The sequence below is a fragment of the Ambystoma mexicanum genome, chromosome 5q (genome assembly GCF_040938575.1).
Source record: "Ambystoma mexicanum isolate Mex_15411 chromosome 5q, UKY_AmexF1_1, whole genome shotgun sequence".
NCBI lineage: Eukaryota > Metazoa > Chordata > Amphibia > Caudata > Ambystomatidae > Ambystoma > Ambystoma mexicanum.
The window spans coordinates 979,714,478-979,736,371 of NC_090933.1; the positions used below are offsets into that span (position 1 = coordinate 979,714,478).

The 21,894-nt window shown below is 50.6% G+C and overlaps 1 protein-coding gene across 1 annotated transcript in view; it reads right to left on the minus strand.

Moving 5' to 3' along the window:
* Positions 1-382: 382 nt before the first annotated feature.
* Positions 383-21,894, minus strand: part of EIF3E (eukaryotic translation initiation factor 3 subunit E) — a 284,648-nt gene continuing 263,136 nt past the window's right edge. Inside the window, exon 13 of the mRNA XM_069621505.1 lies at positions 383-541. Within this exon, the coding sequence (XP_069477606.1) occupies positions 503-541 (39 nt within the window). The 3' untranslated portion in view covers positions 383-502. The remainder of the gene's footprint in view (positions 542-21,894) is intronic.

Sequence of the window (21,894 nt, forward strand, 5' to 3'; positions counted from 1 at the left end):
ATGTGGCCTCCAGCAGAGCATATGCGCTTGCCCAGATGCAAAGGACAGGCCTTGTAGGCTCCCATAGCTGCATCAAAACCCCAGAAAGCCCACAAGGTCTAGCACACTAAATGTTATGTTGATTTATACCACACACTGCTACCACCCAGGGGAAGTCTCTATTCACTCATGCAGACTCCCAGCGCAGCCCTGCCCTTTCCCTATGAAAGCCCAAATCCACTTACCTTTTTAGAGTCATGTGCAGTGAAGCCACCATTATTGGCAAAAGGGAACTATACAAGACTACTTCACCTTACAGGAATGTTAAGTACTCGACATAGTAAAAATTGCACAAACAGCTAAAACAGTTACAACACTGCAGATGTAAAGTAACAAAGTAAACTAAAAGGAAACTTTCACATTTATTCAAATTATGCACTTTTAAACAAAATTATTTGTATTTGTTTCCTCATAAAACAGAACATGATGGTTCATGATGAGAATGTTTAAGTCTCTTCCACGTCTAGTAGAATCCAGTTGACTCGGCAGCCCAGTGTGGTGCCTAAAAAGGGGACAGACAAATCAAAATATTATACATTGGGCAATCGGCAGCCATCAAAATTGAAGATCTAGTGTACTTTCCTGAAAAAGGGTTTCAGCATTTGAGAGATTGCTGTGAGAAAGATTCTATCAATTTTTCTTATAAAAACTTCACAAACCGTATAATAAAATATTTTTTTCATAGTGGTTTTGGTTATGCTATGTAGTAGAAATCGAATTTATTTAATAACATGCAACACAACAAACTCAATTCGATCCAAACACGACACGAACATAGACAATGGATGGAAATCTGAAAAGCAAGCATGGCAAGATTAGCGGAATACAAGTCTTGGCAATAAAATAATGTGGCGTTAAGCCCCCGTTCCAAGGCCTGGAACGGGGGTAACGGCCCGGCAGCCCAAATTAACAGCCCGAGTGAAGCATGGGCCGTTAACAAGGGCTCTGGGCTGTTACCACCCCCATTCCAGTCCTTGTAACGGGGGCTTAATGCCATTACCACCCCTGGTTACCAAAGCGGTAACCCGTGGGGTGCTAAAAAAGAAAAAAAAAGTATTGGTCATACAGAGCCCCCCCTCTTCCCTTTATATAGCGCCCAGAGAAGCTGGGAAGCTCTGGCAGTCTCTGCCCCCGCAACAAAGCGGTATGTGGGTTGGAAATGGTAAAAGAAAAAAAAGGGACAACGGGTGGGGGATGAGATGGCAGTCAGGGGAACTAGCCGGCAGGCAGCTTGGAACGCAGGCTGAGATTGTAGGTATCAACCCGCATTTCTAGCCTCCTGATGGTGCCAATGCTACATTTTCTAAGACCCCGGATTTCAAAGGAAAGTGCAGTCCATGAATAGGGGCCTTACGTCCAGTCTTTGGTTTGCTCATATCTCGCATGGAGTAAATCGGTAACAGGCAATGGCTTGTAGATTACAGGTTTCTGTTGGTTCCATTGTTTGAGTAGATTTCCTTTTTGAGTGTAATTCTCTCCAGTTGCGATGCCCCCAGCACTTTTTCTTTTTATCTGACTGCTAAGTGGGACCCTTTCCCACACTTTTTTTACTCTACCTTTGGGAAGCTGTTGCAACCACTTTTATTGTATATTTTTGAAGTTCTGCTTTCCCCCCAACTTTGACATCTGCAATTTATTATTGCAGCACACAGCATTCTGTGCACTGTTGCTGGGAAACTCCATGACCTTCCTTTTTTACTTCTCTGTAATAGCCTCTTGTTATCAGGGCAGGGGGATACTTTCCATCCAACCTGACCTCTGCTGTGGAATCAACACACCCCAACTTATGTGGAGAGCTGAGGTGACACTATGCATGCTTTTTCCACTTAGCCTGTAACTTTCTAGTTAGAGTAGCAAGTTCATGTGAGTGGCTGGTGGCAGTGGATATTTTCTACCAACATTTTGTGAAGTTATGTTGCAGACTGAAGAAGTTGAGGGCACTAGAAATGGTAGATCACTGATTGATCTTTGACCATGATAAAATACCCATTTGCTGGTGATGGGGTTCCAATGAGGAAGTGCCATTCTTTCTCCAAATGGTATGTCAGGATTGAGCCCTGTTCACCTGAGCACTGGGTTTTTGAATTCTCCAATATGCAGATATTGATGAAGTCAAGGGATTCAAAAAAATTAGTTGGTGCTATATTAGAGAGTCTGCTGCGAAGGGGGACACCATTTCTACAAATTGGTGGCTCTACTTTTTTCTCGCCAACTCTCGATGACTTTATTTGTAACACTTTTAGTTTCTAGCAAATACTATAACGTCAAATAACCACAATAGTCACATAAACCATGGGCATTTACACAGCATCAGCGTCTGAGCCAGTCAGGATTGTCCCTTTCCCGCTGCAAGGGGGTTTTGGGGGGAGTAGTGGGGAGAGGAAGAGCCAGTCTTTACAAGGGGAGGGTACTGAGAGTTCTCCTGGTGTCCTTCGGGAGCTTGGATGCTTCCAGTCTTGAGACATCAATCGTCGACCCATTTCCCCCAGAGTTTCTGGAATTTCTTAGGGCACCCTCTGACCTCGCATATACACCGTTCTAGGGACGCACACCTGTCCATTTCATTGGACCATCTGTTCATACTAAGCTCTTCATCCGAGCCCAAAGTTGCTGCAGTGTGTTGCTTACCTGCACCCATAGCCACAGTCAGAAAAGCCTTCTATCTGTTCAAGTCCACTTAGCCCTGAAAATACCCAACAGCATAATTTTTGCATCTCGTGGGTCCGGTGTCAGAGAACATCCGGGATTCTCCCAATACATCCTGCCTTGAAGTTCTGCAGCACAGTAATCCCCAAATCATACGGAAATAAAGTGACCTCTGACTGTTTACATTGAGACAGACCCTATTGTCAGCCACCCCAACCTAGCCATCACAGTGCGAGAGTAGTATGATCGATGTGGGATCCAGAGCTGAATCAGTCTTAGCCTGGCCTAAAGGCCTATTTCCCTGGGGAACCTGAACACCTCCAGCTATTCCTCTGGTTCCAAAAGGCCCAGATATCTCCCAGTTTTCAGTTTAGTCAGGTCTCGGGCGCTGAAGGAGTTGAAGACCTGATGGAGCGATGTGGCCTTGGATGAATTGCATTCCGGGAGGATGTTTGCTTCTGATGGGGAGCAATTGGGGACCTCCTTCAAATTGGGGAATTGTGTGTTAATGGCATATGACATTTGTATGTGCCTGTAGTATTCATTAGGCTGCAGCCCAAAATCCCCGTTGTTGAATGTTGGTATGAAGTGCAGATTTATCAGATGTGTGATAGTGCAAATATATCAAAAGTGTGATAAGTTACTCACTGTAGTGACTAACTTACTTAGTCCATAGTCCCCTTTCCTCCATACTTTATGGGCTACCCTTCCAAGGGATGGGAGACGGAACCTTTTTCCCCAGAAAAAAACATTCCCCTATAAATTTAGAGGTGCGCTGGGATACGGCCCAGGGAGCATGCGCTACCCTGACTGTGCACTCTGGCGCCACACTTCAGTCCCCCATACACACAGCAACAAATGATTTAACATTGCCTAATGACACCGGTATTAGGGGGGCTGGGGGGTCGGTTGGTTGGACGTATAGAGGAAAAGGGACTATGGACTAAGTGCATTAGTCACTACGGTGAGTAACTTTATGATTACTCTTACATCCCGTCCCCTTTCCTCCATACTGTATGGGTGATTACAACTGATTGTAGCCCCCAGGGTGGACAGCAGACCCTCCTTAAGCAAATAGGTTCCCGAGAACCGCCTGTCCGAAGACCGCATCAGATCTAGAGCCAGCATCCAAACAGTAATGCTTGCAGAAAGCCGAGAGAGAGGCCCATGTGGCGCCCTGCTTACAACTTGCCAAGGGACATGGCGCTGGCATGCGATGGCCGTTGCCTTAGCCCCGACTCCATGGGCATGCATGTTGGCCGGGAGCGGCTTGTGCTGGCCCTCATATGCTTCTTTGATGGCCGAGACCATCCAGTGGGATATGGAAGCCTTAGAGGCCTGATGCCTGGTCTTGAGCCCCCGAAAGTGACAAACAGGGCGTCCAATTTACAGAAGCCCTTGGTCCTGTCCAAGTAGAATTTCAGGGCACGCCCGACATCCAGGCAGTGCAGTACTTACTCTGTGCTTCGTCCCTGGGATCGGGAAAAAATGTAGGAAGGACTATTTCCTCGTTCAAGTGGAAAGCAGACGGAAACTTGGGCAGAAATGCTGGGTGTATCCACAGGACTACCATGTCCTTGTGAAAGGTAGTATATAGTTCCGAGGTGACCAGCGCCTGGATTTTGCTCACTTTACGAGGTGAGGCCGTCTTGATGGTGACCAGCCGGAGTTGGCGGAGTCTGCTGTGGAGCCGGAGGAGGCGGCTGCGCCGGGGCCTGGGCCTGGGGTGCTGACTGAGGTGTCCGGTGCAGGTAGCATGGCAGGAATGACTTCCCTGATGGAATCTTTGAGGATAACGCCCATCCGAGGTGACTTCATGAGGCCGAGGAACCTCTTGAAGAAATCCTCCCTGACCAAAGCAGTGGCAGGGGGTGCGGGCACGGTAGCGGGAGGCTGATGAGGCAGCTGCATACCCTGTCCATACAGACGCAAAGGAAAGCTGCCCTACGCGTAAGAGGGGTAAGGCTGTAGGCCACGTACCTGGTTGAAACCAGTCCCACCTAGACACTAGTTCTTCGCCAAATTCCTGGATTGGCGTTGGATGGGTGCCTCTTTCTGGCGTGGCGGCCATCTTGTCGGGCTGCCTGCCATGTGTTGCTTGGCCCGATGGGCTCGGCCTCCTCCAGGACTCTGGTGTGTGGATCACGAGGCCTACCCTGCTCCTCGGGCCTAATGCCGGTAGGTTTGACACCCTCAACCAGGGGGTCGGCGAGCTGCGTTTAGGCACCCCTCTGACGTATTGCTGGTATTGGGGCGTAGCACCTCGTCCATGGGCCCGTAAACGGGCATAGCCCCTTACAGGTAAGTAACTTGTTCCTTCTCCAGCATGGGGTCTGGCATGGATTCACATGCTCATGAATGACAATGCATTACTTACCGTAAAAGCATTTCTGATGGTTGTATCTGCTTAGATTCACATGCTGTGCATAGGTCCGACATCCAGTGGTCACTGCGGAGTATTGCATTTTGTTTTTCGTAGTCGAAAAGGGACGTCGACAAGGCGTGTCTGAAACACTATCCCTATAGTGACGTGCGTTGTACCCACAATCCCTCACGCGTCGAGGTCCCTCTGTATTTTTCTGCCCTGAGGGAGCCTTCTAGATGTGAGTGAGTACAGAAAAGAGAGATGTAGAAAGATGTCTATGTTCCTTCCATCCGAGAGGGGAGGAAGGGTGGGCGCTTGTGAATCTAAGCAGATACAACCATCAGAAATGCTTTTACGGTAAGTAATGCATTGTCTTCTGTTGTTTGTTAATCTGCTTAGAATCACATGCTGTGCATAGACTAGCGAGCAGTACCCGGAGTTGGCGGTGGGTTATGAGAAGGAACAGTAGAGAAAAGATGTCTTAATACTGCCTGTCCCACCTGGGAGTCAGATCTAGAGTGTGCATCTAGACAGTAGTGTTTTGTAAAGGTGTGCACAGAACTCCAGGTAGCCGCTTTGCAGATGGACTCAAGGGGAACATTTGCAATGAATGCTATGGACGCCCCGTGCCTCGAGTAGAATGTGCTCTTGGTCTAAAGGGCAGTTCTCTCTTAGCAAGAGTATAGCAGAGAGTGATGCATTGAACAATCCATCTAGAAATAGTGGACTTTGAAACTGCATCCCCTTCTCTTCCTGCTGCCACCGAGACGAAGAACTGATTAGTCTTCCTCAGTGGTCTAGTTCTTTCCATGTAGAACATGACCGCTCTGCGCACATCTAGTGAGTCCTTTCTCCCAAGTTGGAAGGATTTTGAAAGAACGCTGGTAGTTCTATAGACTGGTTTACGTGGAATTTTGAGATGAATTTCGGAGCAAACCTTGGGTGAGTGCGTAGAACCACCTTATCTCCGTGAACTGTAACAAAGGGGTCTAGAACAGAAAGAGCCTGAAGTTCACTTACTCTCCTGATGGAGGTGATAGCTATTAAAAAAGCAGTCTTAATAGTGAGGTGTTTAAGAGATGCTTTGTGCATGGGTTCGGATGGTGAGCCCACGAGTCTGGTAAGTACCACATTAAGGTCCCATCCGGGAGCTGGGTCAGCTATCGGGGGTGTATTCTCTTTACTCCCTCCATGAAGGCCTTTATAACAGGGATCTTCCACCACGACACTGAGTTGGGAAGTGGTGTATGTAGAAAGTGCCGCTAGGTGGACTTTAATGGAATTGAACACTAGACCTGAATCCAATAGGTGGGTCAGGTATAGAACAATATGTGTGGGAGAGCAGTCAATCGGGTTGATGCTCTTACCCGTGCACCAGATGACAAACCTCTTCCATTTGCTAGAATAGCAGTGGCGAGTGTTAGGTTTTCTGGCTTCCCTGAGGATGTCCATGCATCTCTGCGGGAGCTGTAGATGTCCGAATTCTATGATCTCAGGAGCCAAGCTGCTAAGTTCATGTTCTGGGGGCATGGATGTAGGGTCCTGCCCTTGTCTTGTGACAGCATGTTGTACGGGCAGGGGAGTTTCACTGGGGGAGATAGAGACATCTCCATCAAGTGAGCGAACCATGGCTGTCGGGCCACATTGGGGCCACCAGTATCATGGTTACTTGTTCCTGGTGCATCTTGTGCACCACCTTGTTGAGAAGGGGAGTCGGGGGGGAAAAGCGTGAACAAATTTCCCTGACCATTGTATCGACAGACCGTTCCCCTTGGATTGGTTCTGGGGGTACCTGGAGGCGTAACTTAGGCATTGTGAGTTCTCCAGGGTTGCGAACAGGTCTATTTCTGGGAATCCCCATTGTGTGAAGACATCGAAGACGATGTTTTCGTGCAGTCGCCATTCATACTCTTCGGGCAGGGGGAAATCTCTGCTGAGTTTGTCTGCCAGCAGATTGAGTTCCCCTGGTACATGTTGTGACAGTAGGAACATGTCTTGTTTGAGAGCCCACTTCCATATATTTTGGGCCAGTTTGGACAGTCCTGGAGAGTCGCCAAGCTCTCAGCGACTCGTTTGTCAGCGGAGGGCTGTGTTTCGACGTTATGGGTGTCGATCGCTCTACGGCGGCATGCGCTTTCTGCTGATGCGCGCCGGCCGATGATTTGGGGGCGGCGCCCTTATTTGCCGAAAGCCCAGTCGCTGGTCGCGGTTGCGAGAGGGGCTTCGAACCCGAATGGTCCGAGGAGGCCGCCGGTGGAACCTGCGTCTCCTTGGGCACTGATGCTCTATTCGCCTTCGACGAAGAAGAGCCATGGGTTGTGTGCTTATGTGTGGTCTTGTGTGCGTTAATGTCGCCGGGGTGTTCATCCCCATAAGCAGGGCGTGAGCCGAGCCCGTCGGGGCCGGGGACAGACGACAAAGCGCGTGTGCGCTCTTTAGGGGGGTTTTCGACTTCCGTAGCGGAGGTCGTGTTATCACGTTCCTCGTCACTGTCGGTGGTAGCAACGGTGGGTGAAGCGTCGGCCTTCGACATAGCGTAGGCCGCCCACCTCTTGACCCTAGAGTCTTTGGCTTAAGAAGCCGACAAGCCGTGCAACCTTCCTCTTTGTGATCGAGGGGCAAGCAGCGGTTACACCGTGAATGCTTGTCCTTCCAAGTAAACTTGCCCTTGCAAAGCGGGCAAAACCTAAAGGGTGTCCTCTCCATAGCCGAGGCAATAAATCGTGATAACCACCCCAAGGGGAAGGAAGGGGAAAAGGAAAGGCATTCTCAGAAAAGAACCAGAGATGTCCCACGACCCCCACTCTCCCTACTGTATATGGCCTGCGAGGCAAGGCCACGTGTTCGGCAACGCCGAAGGATCTCCTCCGCTCGTCCCCTCCGTCGAAGATCTTGCTCGGCGGAGACAGCTTCACAACAGCGTCGAGGGAGGGATCGATATGTTCTATATTAATATAGGAAAACAACCAAAGGTCGAGGAGATGAAATCTGCAATGTCTCTCGAGGAGCTCCGCGTAAAGGCGACCAGTAGCAAGGCGGAAAAAAAACAATCTGAGGGACCTCGACGCGTGAGGGATTGTGGGTACAACGCACGTCACTATAGGGATAGTGTTTCAGACACGCCTTGTCGACGTCCCTTTTCGACTACAAAAAACAAAATGCAATACTCCGCAGTGACCACTGGATGTCGGACCTATGCACAGCATGTGATTCTAAGCAGATTAACAAACATCAGAAATAAGAATACATAGCAGTATACACATGCACAACCACGGGAGGTGGCAAAAGGCTCAATATCAAGCAATGCAACTTAACATTAAGCAACTCTTACCTCCTCATCAGGCTCACCTTAGGCGAACAGGTTGCGCAGCACTGCCTGGCCGACTCTGGACTCCTCCCTGGAATCCCGGTCGACGCAGTAGAATCTCGTGAAGGTGTGCGTCGACCTCCATGTAGCAGCCCTGCAGATGTCGAGCAGGGGCACACCAGACAGGAACGTCGTAGTAGCAGCGACCGCTCTGGTGGAATGGGCCCTCGGACGGCCTGGCAACGGTCGGTTTGCCAAACGGTGACCGTGCATGATGCAGCCGGAGAGCCATCTGGAAATGGAAGACTTCGAGAGAGCCTTCCCTTGATTCACAGGTCCAAAGTTCACAAACAGCTGTGATGTCTTCTGAAACCTCTTTGTGCGGTCCACGTAGAACTTCAGCGCTCTAGCTACATCCAGCGAGTGCAAAGTCCTCTCAGCCGGCGACGGGAAGAAAACTGGCAACACCAAGGGCTCGTTGAGGTGGAAGTCCGACGGCACCTTGGGCATGAAGGAAGGGTGCGTCCTCAGCACCACCCTCGTGTCGTGAAAAGTCAAGTATGGAGGCTTGCAAGACAGGGCCTGGATCTCTCCCACTCGTCGTGCAGAGGTGATGGCCACGAGGAATGCTGTCTTCCACAACAGAAACTTCAACGGCACTGAATGCATAGGCTCTAATGGGGTCCCCCATGAGCCTAGTCAGCACTACGTTGTGCTTGCACACGGGTGCAGGGGCCTTAACCGGCGGGAACGATCGGAACAGTCCTTTCATAAATTCCTTCACCAGTCGATGAGACCACAAGGACGCCCGTCCTGTAGTTCTGGTGTAACGCGAGACGGCAGCCAGATGTACCTTGATGGAAGCGTGAGACAGGCCAGCCTTGGCCAAGGACAATAGGTACGGCAATACTTGAGGGGCTGTAATGCGCAGAGGGTTAATCTTCTGTGCATGGCACCAGACGGAGAACCTCTTCCATTTGTGTCCGTAGCACTTGAGAGTTGAGGATGCCCTGGCCTTCGCGAGAACCTCTCTGCAGTCGGCCAGGATGTCGTATCCTCCAAACTCTAGTGCTGCAGGAGTCAGGCCTGCAAGTTCAGTGACTGGTTCGTGATGAAGAATGGCGCCTCCTTCTCTGGAGAGAAGATCTGCGTCCGTCGGCAGCTTGACTGGTGTGGACGCTGACAAGTCCAGAAGGTCCGGGAAGCAGATCTGCGTTGGCCACGCCGGTGCAACGAGGATCATCCTGCACCGGGACCTCTTGAGCTGGTTGACAAGACGGAGTAGCTATGGCAACGGCGGGAATGCATAAAGGAACAGGCCGTCCCAGGGGAACGAGAAAGCATCGCCCATGCTCCTCGGTTGGGGAAACCTGCTGGCGAACCTCCGGCACTTGGAGTTCGCCGCCGTCGCGAAGAGATCAATCTGGGGTTTGCCCCATCGTCGGAAGTGTCAGTCCACTTGATCCTGGCGCAGTTCCCACTCGTGGCACGAGCGCAGCTCTCTGCTGAGTGAGTCGGTGATGGTGTTTTTTATCCCTGCCAGATGAAAGGGTACCAGAAACATCACTTGGGCGACGGCCCAATGCCACAGATCCTGGGCTTCCTTGGATAGGGCAGGGGGATCTGGTTCCGCCCTGCTTCCGAATGTAAAACATTGTGGTGGTGTTGTCGGTGAAGATCCTCACCACATTGCCCTTGAGGGACCGAAGGAAGGACCCGAGGGCCCAGAACACTGCACGGAGCTCCAAGATGTTGATGTGGAGAGTCTTCTCCTCCGGGAGCCTAAGGCCTCTCGCGTGGAGACCCCCGGTGTGCGCTCCCCAACCTTCCAGGGAGGCATCTGTCGTCACCGTCACCTGGTGGGCCGGGGCTAGGAAACCTGTTCCCGCCGTCAGATGAGAGCGGACACCCCACCATCATATCGCCTGACGGAACGCTTCGAGCGGGATCCTGTCCGTCTGGATCTAGTGGGCGTCGAGGAATTCTTGCAAGGGCCGCATCCGAAGTCTGCAGTGGCGCACCAGATAAATGCAGGAGGACATCATTCCGAGGAGGGACTTGATAGACCTCACTCTGGCCACGTCCGTGGCCAGCAGACGTTGCACCTTTCCTAGGATGGTCCTTATCCTTTCCTCCGACGGTGAGGCCCGCCGTGCCCCTATCGAGCTGTGCTCCCAGAAACAGGGCGACTTGCGACGGGACCAGGTGGGATTTTGGAAAGTTGATGGAGAACCCCAGGTCCGTGAGCAGCTGGACGGTCTTCGCAGTGTGTTCCACGGCGAGCTCCTTTGTCCTTGCCCGTATGAGCCAGTCGTCCAGGTAGGGGTAGACGTGGATCCCCTGCAGGCGCAGCCGTGCCGCCACCGGTGCTAGGCACTTGGTGAACACCCTGGGCGCCTATTTTAATCCGAAAGGGAGGGCCTTGAACTGGTAGTGCCGCCCTTTGACCACGAACCTGAGGAACTTTTGGTGTCTCTTTAGAATAGGGATGTGGAAGTATGCATCCTCCAAGTCCAACGACGACAGGAAATCACCCTCCTCCAGCTGTCCCAGCACGTGCTGGAGGGTGACCATCCGGAAACTTCTGTGCCTTGATGCATCTGTTTAGTCGTCGCAGATCCAGGATGGGACGCCATCCTCCTGTCTTCTTTACGAGGAAGTATCTTGAGTAAACTCCGGAGCTCCGAAGCCTCTTCGGGACGAGCTCTATGGCACCTTTCCTGAGCATCGCCCTTACTTCCAACAGCAGTTGAGGGACGTGATTTTCCTTCCTGGCCACAGGAGGAATGCGGGGGCACCTCTTCTGGAACTCGAGGGTGTGCCCCAGGGCCAGGGCATCCAGCACCCAACGGTCGGTGGAGATGGACCCGACGGTCGGTTCAATCTTGCTTGGAGGCCGCTTTGCCTCCTTGACCACCTTGGCGACGATGGCGGGATTCACCTGACTTGCCGCGTCCCCTGTAGGCCTCCTGCGACGAAGATCTTGCCGCTTGACGGTACGTAGAGGAGCTGCTGCCGGCTCCCTTGGAGGCACCCTGTCTGCCTCCGGAGCTCCGAAAGGACGGCCGTCGCCGTTGGAGCCCACCCAGTGCACGGGTCGTCTCCGTGTCCGTCTTGATCGCCTGAAGGGACTCATCAACCGCCTTGCCATAAAGGTGGTTCCCATCGAAAGGCATGTCCAAAACCTTGGTCGGTACGTCCTGGAAGTCCAACAGAGGGGCGATCTTGAACCACAACTCCGTCATAGCGGGCTACGATGGCCAGGGCGTTGGCCGCCTTGATGGTCGTCGCTGCAGATGAGATGACCCGTCGTCCCATCGCATCCAGCTTCCTACCCTCGCCGTCCGGCGGGGAGGTTGAAGTCGAGGCCGATGCCCCCCCCCCCCGTTTTCATCTTGGCCACTGCCGAAACAACCAAATCCGGGGTAGGTTGCGCCCTAAGGCACAAGGGGGCAGTGTCGGGGACCCGGTACTTCTTCTCGTACCGGTTCCTCTTCGCAGGAGCCGTGGCAGGGTTCTTGAGGAGGGCGAGCCCCTCATCCCAGATGTCATCAAGAAGCGGTACGGCGAGGACTGTCTTCCTTTTAGCCTTGCGCCGTTGGTAAAGGAACCCTTCCTTCTTTTCTTCGGGGCAGAGCTGGAAGAGCTCGGATGCCCTGGAAATCATAGCATGGAAGGATCCAATCTCGTCGGGCGGGGACGCCCGGGCAGGGGGCGACAGGGGACACGTCCTGTCGTCGCCTCCGTCGTCATCCGTACCCGTCGTAGTCGTGTCCATGCCTGTATCATCCCTGTGAGTAGTGGACCAGGGGGGAAGGCAGAGAAGGCCGCAGAGGTGGGAGAGGAGGCTAGGATGCGTCGTCCTCCTCTTAAGTGGTGGGCTCTCCGAAGGTCATGGCTCTGGTTCCCCCGTCGGGGGAAGGGGCAACCTAGTCCTCATCTCCGAGCAGAAGGACTGGATGGATGGCTGACAAAATGGCCGCCGAGGTGTCCTGCGGTGCCGGAAACGACGAGAGCGAGGGCTCTTGATGAGCCTCGTCTGCAACACCGTCGCCCTCGTCGTCACCCTCGTCGGGATCCCTCCCGATGGGCTGGGCCTCCTGCACGACTTGGATGAGCTCCTCTTCAGAGGTCGTGTCCATATCCACGAGGGCCACCAGCCCCTCCACCATCCTTTCCAACGAGGACTTCGTAGGGGTCTTCTCGATGGGCCTAAAAGACGAGTCCCTGCGCGGTGGCAGGGAGACTCTGGTACCTGAGGGCGCCTCCACTGGTGTAGCCTCCACAGGCGGAGCCAGGGCCATGGCGACATCCTCAATCGAGGTCCTAGCAGGGTGATTTAAGGCCAACGTCACCTTCTGTACGCCTGGGGCCTTCACCTTGGAGGGAGGGTCCGAGCCTCGCTCCCCCTCTGCCGGAATCTTCAAGATCGACCGGGGCCTCTCCAGAAGCTTCGCCGGGTTCTTGGACTTCCTCTTACCCGAGCCAGAGCGTTGGCTCGTGGTTGATGGCGCCGGGGAGGATGCGCCCTGCCTGGCAGCCATGGAGCCCGACCATTCGGCGCTCCTGGTGCCCGCGGACTCGCGGTGCTTAGCCTTGTTGGGCCCCCCATCGCCGGGGCACCCTCACAGGACTTAGAAGACCGCTCGGACTTCTTTTTCTTCTTCTCGCCTGGCGGGCTCTTACCTTCCAGCCAGTTGGCGAGAAGGAGGTGGCGATCCTTCATGGTCCGCTCCGACATGTTCCCACAAAACGCGCAGTCCTTTTCCTTGTGCGTCTTGTCCTCATGGAGACAGAGGCCTAACGAATGCTCGTCCTCCTTGAAAACATTCTGAAGCTGGCATCCAGGGGAGGTCCTGAACAGCTTCCCGGGCGTCGAGCTCCCTTTCTCCTGGGCCATGTCTGGGTAGGCCTTGGAACTTCTGGAATCCTCCAAAAGCGTAACTCGACGAAATCTTCACCCTTGAGGGGCGTAGAAACTCCGAAACGGATCCCCGTTGATCGGATGTAGAAACGGTGGAGCTTGAGGCTCCATTTAACCGAAAAAATGAGAAAATCTCCTGAAAAAAGCGCAAAAACGCAGCAAAAGCTCGAGAGCTACAGCACGAGGACTCCCAACACTTGAACGTGCGGTAAAAATCTGAGGATGGCTGCCAGGGGCGGGGCTTAGGGAGAGGGCAGTCATTGGCTCGGGGCAGTATAACCCAGAGACCAGTGATTGGTTACTACTGAGAAAGACAGATCAGAAACAAAACGGATACTGATTTTTTCTATACCGAGGATTCCCGGCCTGACGGGGACTATTCATGAGCATGTGCATCCATGCCAGACCCCATGCTGGAGAAGTACTTGTTATGTATGCATGGAATGCTGATGTGAGGTAGTGGAATGTTTGGTGATGAATGTAGCGTGAAGGTTACAGCTAATGTCAGTTGAGCCTGGGTGATGGGACCCAGTGATTCCCTACGTAAGAGTGTGATGTATTCTTGAAATAAAACTGTTAAGAAGCTACAAATGTGAACAGAAATACCATTATTACAGAAACCAAACCAATTTCTATCTGTTCTGAGCCTAACTGCCAGTGGCTCGATAGCCAGTAGGAACAGCACGGGGGAGAAGGAACCAACCTGTCTGGTACCATGTCCCAAGGGGAACGTTCTGGAGGACCTGCCGTTTCACCCTCACCACTGCCTCGGGGGAACCCTAATAACTAAGCCCAGGAAAGGAAATTCGAGCCAAATCCCATAATCTCCAACAAGGCTTCCACCCACTGAATCTAATGCTTTCTCGGAATTCACAGCCAACAATGCCAGTGGGTCTGAGACTGCCGGGGCATGTTCGATGGAGAGCTGCAAAATGTGCAGATTCATGCTGGTGGCTCTGCCAGGCATAAAGCCACATTGATGCGGGTGGATAAGGGATTCTATTACTCCTAGCAATCTATTAGCCAGGATTAGGGCCAGTACCTACGCCTCCCAGTTAACAAAATAGGCCTGTAGGAGGCACAGAGGTCAAGGGGTTTCATGGGTTTTGGGATCACTACTATGCATGTCCGTTGTAGGTCTGCGGGGAGACTTCCCCATTCTTTGCTTTCTAGGAACATTCAGGTCATATGCCCTGCCGCCTCCCCTCCCATTCTTTTCCAGATTTCAACAGGAAGCCATTGGGGCCAGGGGCTTTCCCTGATTGGAGTTGTGATATTGCTATTTGGACTTCTGAGATTTCCGACTCAAGGTCCCGCCCTTGTCTTTCAGAAAGACAGGGGAGGGTTATGGTATCCAAGAACCCTGTGCCTCCCATCTCGGATGTTCTCTAGAGAAGGGGGGGGGGGGATAGATTTGCTTGTAAAATGTCATGAAGGCCAGAAGGCCTACGTAAATTCTGGATCAGAGTTCAGCAGTTTGGCCCGGACCTGGCCCTTGTGCTCCAGTCTTTCTAGCCAGGCCAATGTCGTCCCCGCCCTGTCCCTGGACTCATGTGGCTGCGGACTGACCAGTGGGCCGTCCAAGCCTCATCTAAGGCTATGTTCCTCAAAGCCACCTGTGTCGTCTCCAACGCCTCCTGGGAGGTTTGGGTCCCTATCTCTAGGTACTGTTCCTCCCTTTTAGACACGTGTTGTTCTGCTGCGGCCATTTCCTTTACATGTTTGTGGGCATACACCAAGGCGGTGGCTTCACCCCCGGGAGTACCATTGTGGGGTACATTTACCAACCGAGTAGAATTCCCCTCCATTACCAAACAAATTCAGCAGTACCAGCAGAATGGCGGCGCTGGCCCAGTTGAGCACCATTGACTTGCATCAAAACTGCATTTTGGAGCTCCAAAAATGATGGCTACGCTGTCTTTGCCAAACACATATGGGGCAAGATGAAACATGGAACACCTTGAGAATTGTTGCCCAGTGTTTTCTTCATTTGCACCAAAGTAAAGTATTAAAAGGCAACGCTGCTATGCTGGCAGTTTAAAATATCCCATTGAAAAAAAAATATTCTGCCATTTAAATTTGACGGCACCCTGATGCTCTTTTTGATCTTTTCAGTATTAGTTTGTGTGGTTCAGTAAGACATCCATGTACACACACATTCAGGGTGTATACTCGCAAATAAGGGCATTCCTCACTGAATGGCATGTGGTGGCAGGCAAAATCTGACAGAACTTCAATCCAAGCCCTACGCAAAAACGCTTTCCTTTTTGCAACAAATGCACAGATAATCCCCTCATAAGAAGCTCTCTCTGTGCTCATGTCCATTTCATTAGACCCTTGCTTTGAACAGATTCCTGTGTAGTAGAAATTGACTACGGCCATGGAAATGCTCCGAATAAAGATACCAGGAAAAGCCACATTTGAAAGAGACATCCCAGCGGAATTAACCACGTGTAAAAGGGTGCTTTTGACAAACAAGAAAAGGCCTTTTAAAAAAAAAAAGGGGCATGGTAAACTAAGGCGCAGTGCTTGCATGGACATGTGATGGGGCTTGCTTTAAAATACATATCTGATATTTTTTCCTAAAAGACTTGCTTTTTGGTTAAGGGAAAGAAAAATAAATACAATTACTGTAAAGCAAGAAACCGGTTTGACAGGTCCTGGCTTCAGAGGGCCCCTGCCTTTCCTGGGAACAGAATCATCTTTCCCCAAGGGGACCATCCCCCCTGGAAACTTTGAATGGACCAAAGTAACACCCTCGTCAGACAGAGTGGCACTGCTCCAGTACAAAACAAAGGATTTCCAGGACACAGCTGTGAAGTCCTAGTAACACCTTTCCTCTGCTGCAACTGGATCAAAGAAATCATCATGACATCCTCTGTGCCAGTGGGCCAGAGACATTTGGCTTGGAGAGTTAGAGGGTTGGAAGACTGACCCTCTTTGGGGGTAAAGCCGGCCCACTTGGTTCTAAAGACATTTCTTATTAAAACTTGTATTTCTGTAAACTGAAAACTTAGTAATGTAAAATGTTGACAGTATGAATGTAAATTTTACGCTTTTAAAACAAGACGATGTAGAGCTTTGACGGGTTGTGGACTCAAATGCCGGGAAAAAAATGACATTTCTGGGAAAAGTACAAAGGACCCAGTTAAGAAAGTTGGATGTAAATAGGACCCACATTAATATGCTTCAGTGCACCCAATTGTAGAATTTTAGGTGAAACGGTTCCCACCAAAAGTTGTCAAAGATTAGGTCTAAACCACCTCGTTCAAATTTGAGAGTGTGAGTGCCATGATCAGTGTAAAATATGGAATTTGCCTATGTGATTTGCAAAAGAGCCCCAACTGTAAAAATGTGCAATTTATGTCTGTTAAGCAAAGTTGGTATGCAGTACCATTTGGGACCACTACACACAACTAGCACTACAGGTGTAAGCAAAACCAACCTTTGGTACAAGTCTGTACTACACAATTTTGGTAGCGGAGTTGAGCAGCCAGGCTGATCTCAAGAGGTAATGTGAGCTGTAATGATGTTACAGAGGTCTACAATCACAAGTGTTCAAATGAACTTACACTCAAGGTTTCTTTGATAAATATTTATCTGTCAGTAATAAAATATTGATAAGAAGGAGGCAATTATATATCACACACAAATACACTTCAACAATATTTCAGAAATAATGTTTGCCTTTTACTCCTCTTGAAAAGTATTAGAACATGAACGGTTACAGTTATTCTTAGGCAATGCAAATATTTAGAGTTCACCAGAAGAATCAATTCAATAGGCTAGGCCAAAGTCAATGGGCTAAAGTCTAGGATAGGATAAAGCAGTTCTGGTAGATAAACAGAAAAGTCTCTGCAAATGTTCTTAGGAATAGTTTGTAGCAATAATCACCATATGTTGGGCCACAAGCTGATTAGGCCTGTAAATTGGGAAAGTTTCAAGCACTTTCACAGCGAGAGGCAAGTACTCCCAGTCTGGTTTTACAGTACCTTTACAAATGAAGAAAAAAAAGATGAAACTGATGACCTCTGTTCCTGGCAGTTCCAGCAGATTTCTCTGTTCCTGGGTCTCAGTCGTGGGGACAAGAGGGAGGACGTCAGGGGGACTAATGCACTGCACTGGGACAGGTCAAAAAGCTGGCAACTGGCAATTCTTCAATACCGGTAGCTGTAGTCAAGCACACAAGCTGGTGTCCCTCTCCCTGGCTATTTGTTTTCCTGCAGCGCTCTGAGGAAAATGCAACCCGCTCTGAGATTGGTAACCAGGTGGCTTAGTGTCCCACCAACTCAAAGGGAGAAGTCATCCTTGCAGGGCTTCTCTGTCGAGATGACCTTAGCGATTCAGACCTGCAGCAGGGCTTCACCCGGCAAACCAACGGTCCAGGAGTTGCAGCAGCCGTCCTCTTCAAGCTCGTCTTCGGTTCTTTCGTTCCAGTGATCGACTGCCTTCCAAGCCAAGAGACTCGCCTTTTATTCAGTTCTCTTCCAATTAATTCCAGCCTAGCTGTCACTCACCCAGCAGGGTGGCTGTCCTTGCCAGACAGTCAGCCAACCAATAACCACAGAGTGCATTTGAGTCTCCTAGGAGACAAGCACAGGAATCGGCACCTCTCTTCCTGCCCACCCCAGACACTCAGGCGCCAGAGAGGGTTCTTCACCCCTGAAGCCTGCCAAAGGTGAATGAATAAAGGAACCAAACTAGGTTTAGCGCGCAGACAGAGCAAAAATCTAGAAGGACCTTTCAACAAAGAAATGGCAAAAAAAGAAGACGGGGACCTGTTTTTACAGAGGGGACTCAGACGCCATCTTGAAAAACATGGCTTGGGAAATATCATGGTAGTTTGTTGTAAAACCACTGCCACCAGCCATTCTGAGAGGAAAGGCTAGCATTTGACTGCTACATGAGTATCTAGACACAGCTGATACTAAGTAACCCCTTGAACATTCTATTGTAAGATGGGGTGTGATGGGTCTAGGAATTTAAAAGACTAGTAAAGTCAATTTCACTTTACTTACTCTGGGAAAGACATGCATTATTTGCCGTAAAAGCATTTTCTGACGATTGTATCTGGTTAGATCCACATGCTGTGCATATGGTTCGACATCCAGTGGTAACCGCAGAGTATTGCATCTAGTCTTTCGGGGACCGAAAGGGGACGTCGGCATAGGCGTGTCTGAAACACTATCCCTATCGTGACGTGTGTAGTACCCAAAATCTCTCACGTGCCGAGGTCCCTCCGATTTTATTTTTTCGGCCATGAGGGAGCCCAAGGCTATAGTGAGTGAGTACATGAAGAGAGAAAGTAGTAAGAAGTCTATGTTCCTTCCACCCCGAGCGGGGAGGCAGGGAGGGTGTCATGATCTCTGCTTCCAAAAGATCAGGACTTGCCCGACTCCCTTGGAAGCAGACCCATAACCCCGGTTCCGAGTGCCAGCCAGTCCCAATTGGGACCTTTTGGACCCTGTCCTGGCGCCAGTGGCACCAGGCTCATAAAGATGCCCAGTCCCAGCGCTGGAAGCGCCGGGCTCATAATGCTTGGGTGGACTTACCTGCAGCAGACCATGCTGCTTACTTACCTGCCAGTTGAACCCCTGATCCTCTTCTGTTTGGGACTACTTTTCCTGTTGGGTGGGGCAGGAGCCACTCCCTAGGTTCAGAACACTGGAACTCTTCTGGAAAGCAGGAACTCTTTTCTTACCTAGGCGTGGCTGTGGAAGGAGACACCTAAGCACTACAGGAGGCTATTTAAACCACACCCGATGGATGAATCTTGCTTTGCGTTATTCTGCATTCTCTGCAGCAGAACGCTCATCGTGTCTTCTGCTTCTGATCCTGGGCCTAAGGGAACAAAGGCTTCCCATCCTGGAATCCAGTCTTCAGCAGCACCTGTAAAGACAAAGAAAGAACAGGTTAGCACTACGGTCTTCAGTGGCAGCACATCTCTTACCTGGTCCATCGGTTGTCACCAACGCCTCGCGCTGCATTCCGGCATCTGAAAGACAAAGGCTTACCTACTCTTCGCATGCTCCGGAGGTCTTCGCACTGCATTCCGGCATCTGAAAGACAAAAGATTACCAGCTCTTCGCACGCTCCGGAGGCCTTCGGCGCTGCATCCCGCATCTGAAAGACAAAAGAAGGTGCGTTTAAAGACATTGGGCAACTTTATTACTCACGTGCCATTACTCCTTCCCACGCCGAATCCAGTGGGTATTCCAGCACCCTTCAGCTTCTCTAAAGCACCGAACTTGTACCTGCAAGATAAAAGGGACAGTTAGTGCGCATCGTGAAGCAGGCTACAAGCGCTTACTTACGTGCTTCCAGGCGCTTCTATTCCTCACGCGGGTTCGATCCTCAACTCTCATCAGCCCGCCATCCGCCATCGCCGGAAATCTGCAAAACAAGAGATATCATTACAAAAGACTTAAGACATTTGAAGTGCCCAGAACTTACCGTTCGTGCAGTTAACGACGGACAGCAGTCCTCTGAGGTCAAGAGGCCTGCACCCTTATCCAGTGAAGAAACTGGTTACGGCACCCTGCCCCGAGGCAGATGGAGAGGTGAGGGTGTTAACCTTTGGGGTTCTACAGGAGAAGAGAAAGGGAAGGAGAGAGGCACCCAATAACCCCAGTTCATTAATCCCATATTTTCTATCTGCAGACATCTTACTCTTCGAGTCAGACATACAGTGCACAGAGGTCCAGCCCAAAGAGCCAACCGTGTGTTACACATCTCCTTTAAAGATACGGCATTCACCCAGTCAAGACCGGCACCTCTGCGGGAATCAGGTGAGCGTTACAGAGGGCGCATGTTAATCTAAGCATATACAATCATCAGAAATGCTTTTACGGTAAGTAACGCATGTCTTCTGATGCTTGTTAATCTGCTTAGAATCACATGCTGTGCATAGACTAGCGAGCAGTATCCGGAGTTGGGTTGTGAGAAGGAACAGTAGAAAAAAAGAGGTCTTTGTACTGCTTGTCCCACATGAGAATCAGCCCTAGAATGAGTGTCTAGGCAATAGTGTTTTGTAAAGGTGTGTACAGAACTCCAGGTTGCCGCTTTGCAAATGGACTCTAGGGGAACATTTGCAATGAATGCCATGGATGCCCCAGTGCCTCTAGTAGAATGTACTCTATGCTTGAAGGGCAGTTCTCCCTTTGCAAGAGAGAAACAGTGCGATGCATTTGACAAACCACCTTGATATTGCTGATTTAGAGACAGGATCCCCTTCTCTACCAGCTGCCACTGGAACAAAGAATTGTTTAGTCTTCCTCAGTGGTTTAGTTCTATCCATGTAGAACATGACTGCCCTGCGCACATCTAGTGTGTGAAGGCTTCTTTCGGCCATGTTAGTAGGTCTCTGGAAGAACGTGGGTAGTTCGATTGACTGGTTCACATGGAACTTCGAAATAAATGTTGGCGCAAATCTGGGATGTGTGCGCAGAACTACCTTATCTTTGTGGACTGTAACAAAGTGGTACAAAACCGAGAGGGCCTGTAGTTCACTAACTCTTCAGATAGAAGTGATAGCTACTAGAAAGGCTGTCTTGTAAGTCAGGTCTTTCAGACTAGCTTTATGCATAGGCTCAAAAGGGGATCCCATGAGCCTAGTTAAAACCACATTTAGATCCCACCCAGGGGCTGGATGAGTGATGGGGGATACATTCTTTTAACCCCTTCCATAAAGGCTTTAATCACAGGTATTTTCCACCACAACACCTTCTGCTGTGACGTGGTGTAGGCTGGCAACGCCGCTAGGTGAACCTGTAAGGAATTGAAGACTAACCCAGAGTCCAACAGATGGGTAAGATATAAAACAATGTGTGAAGGCGAGCAATCAGTGGGATTGACGCCTTTGGAACTGCACCAGATGACAAAACGTTTCCATTTGCTGGCATAGCAATAACGTGTGTTAGGCTTTCTTGCCTCCCTCAGTATGTCCATGCATCTTTGAGGGAGTTGCAGATGTCCAAACTCTAAGACCGCAGGAGCCAGGCTGCTACGTTCAGAGTTTGTGGGGATGGGGGCACCCCTGACACCACTGGCTGTTGAGCTACTCTTGCATGGGACGCAGCTGCGCGTGGGGAACCAAGTATATGCATGACGCCATCATCCCTAGCAAACGCACAGCTTTGCGTACCGTCACCTCTCAACTGGCTACATACTGAGGAACCTGAGAGAGCATGTTATGACCGTCTTCCGTACGAATTAGAGCCCCCAAGAACTGTTTTACTTGGCTGGGGACCAAGCTGGATTTCTTTTCGTTGATAGAAAATCCCAGGCTGAACAGTAGGTCTACTGTCTTTTGGGTGTTCGAGTCCCCCGTGATGAGCCAATCGTCGAGGTAAGGGTAAACGAACAGAAAGTCTGGGCAGGTGTGCCGCTGCCACTGCCAGGACCTTGGTAAACACCCTTGGCGCCGAGGCTATGCCGAATGGGAGAACCTTGAACTGTAGTCTTGAATCACGAACCTTAGGAATTTTCTGTGTGCTGGCAGCATTAAAATATGAAAGTATGCATCTTTCATATCCAATGTTGTCATTAAGTCCCCCTGTTTTAGCAATGGGATCACCTCTTGCAGTGTTACCATGCGAAACCTCTTGGGCTTTA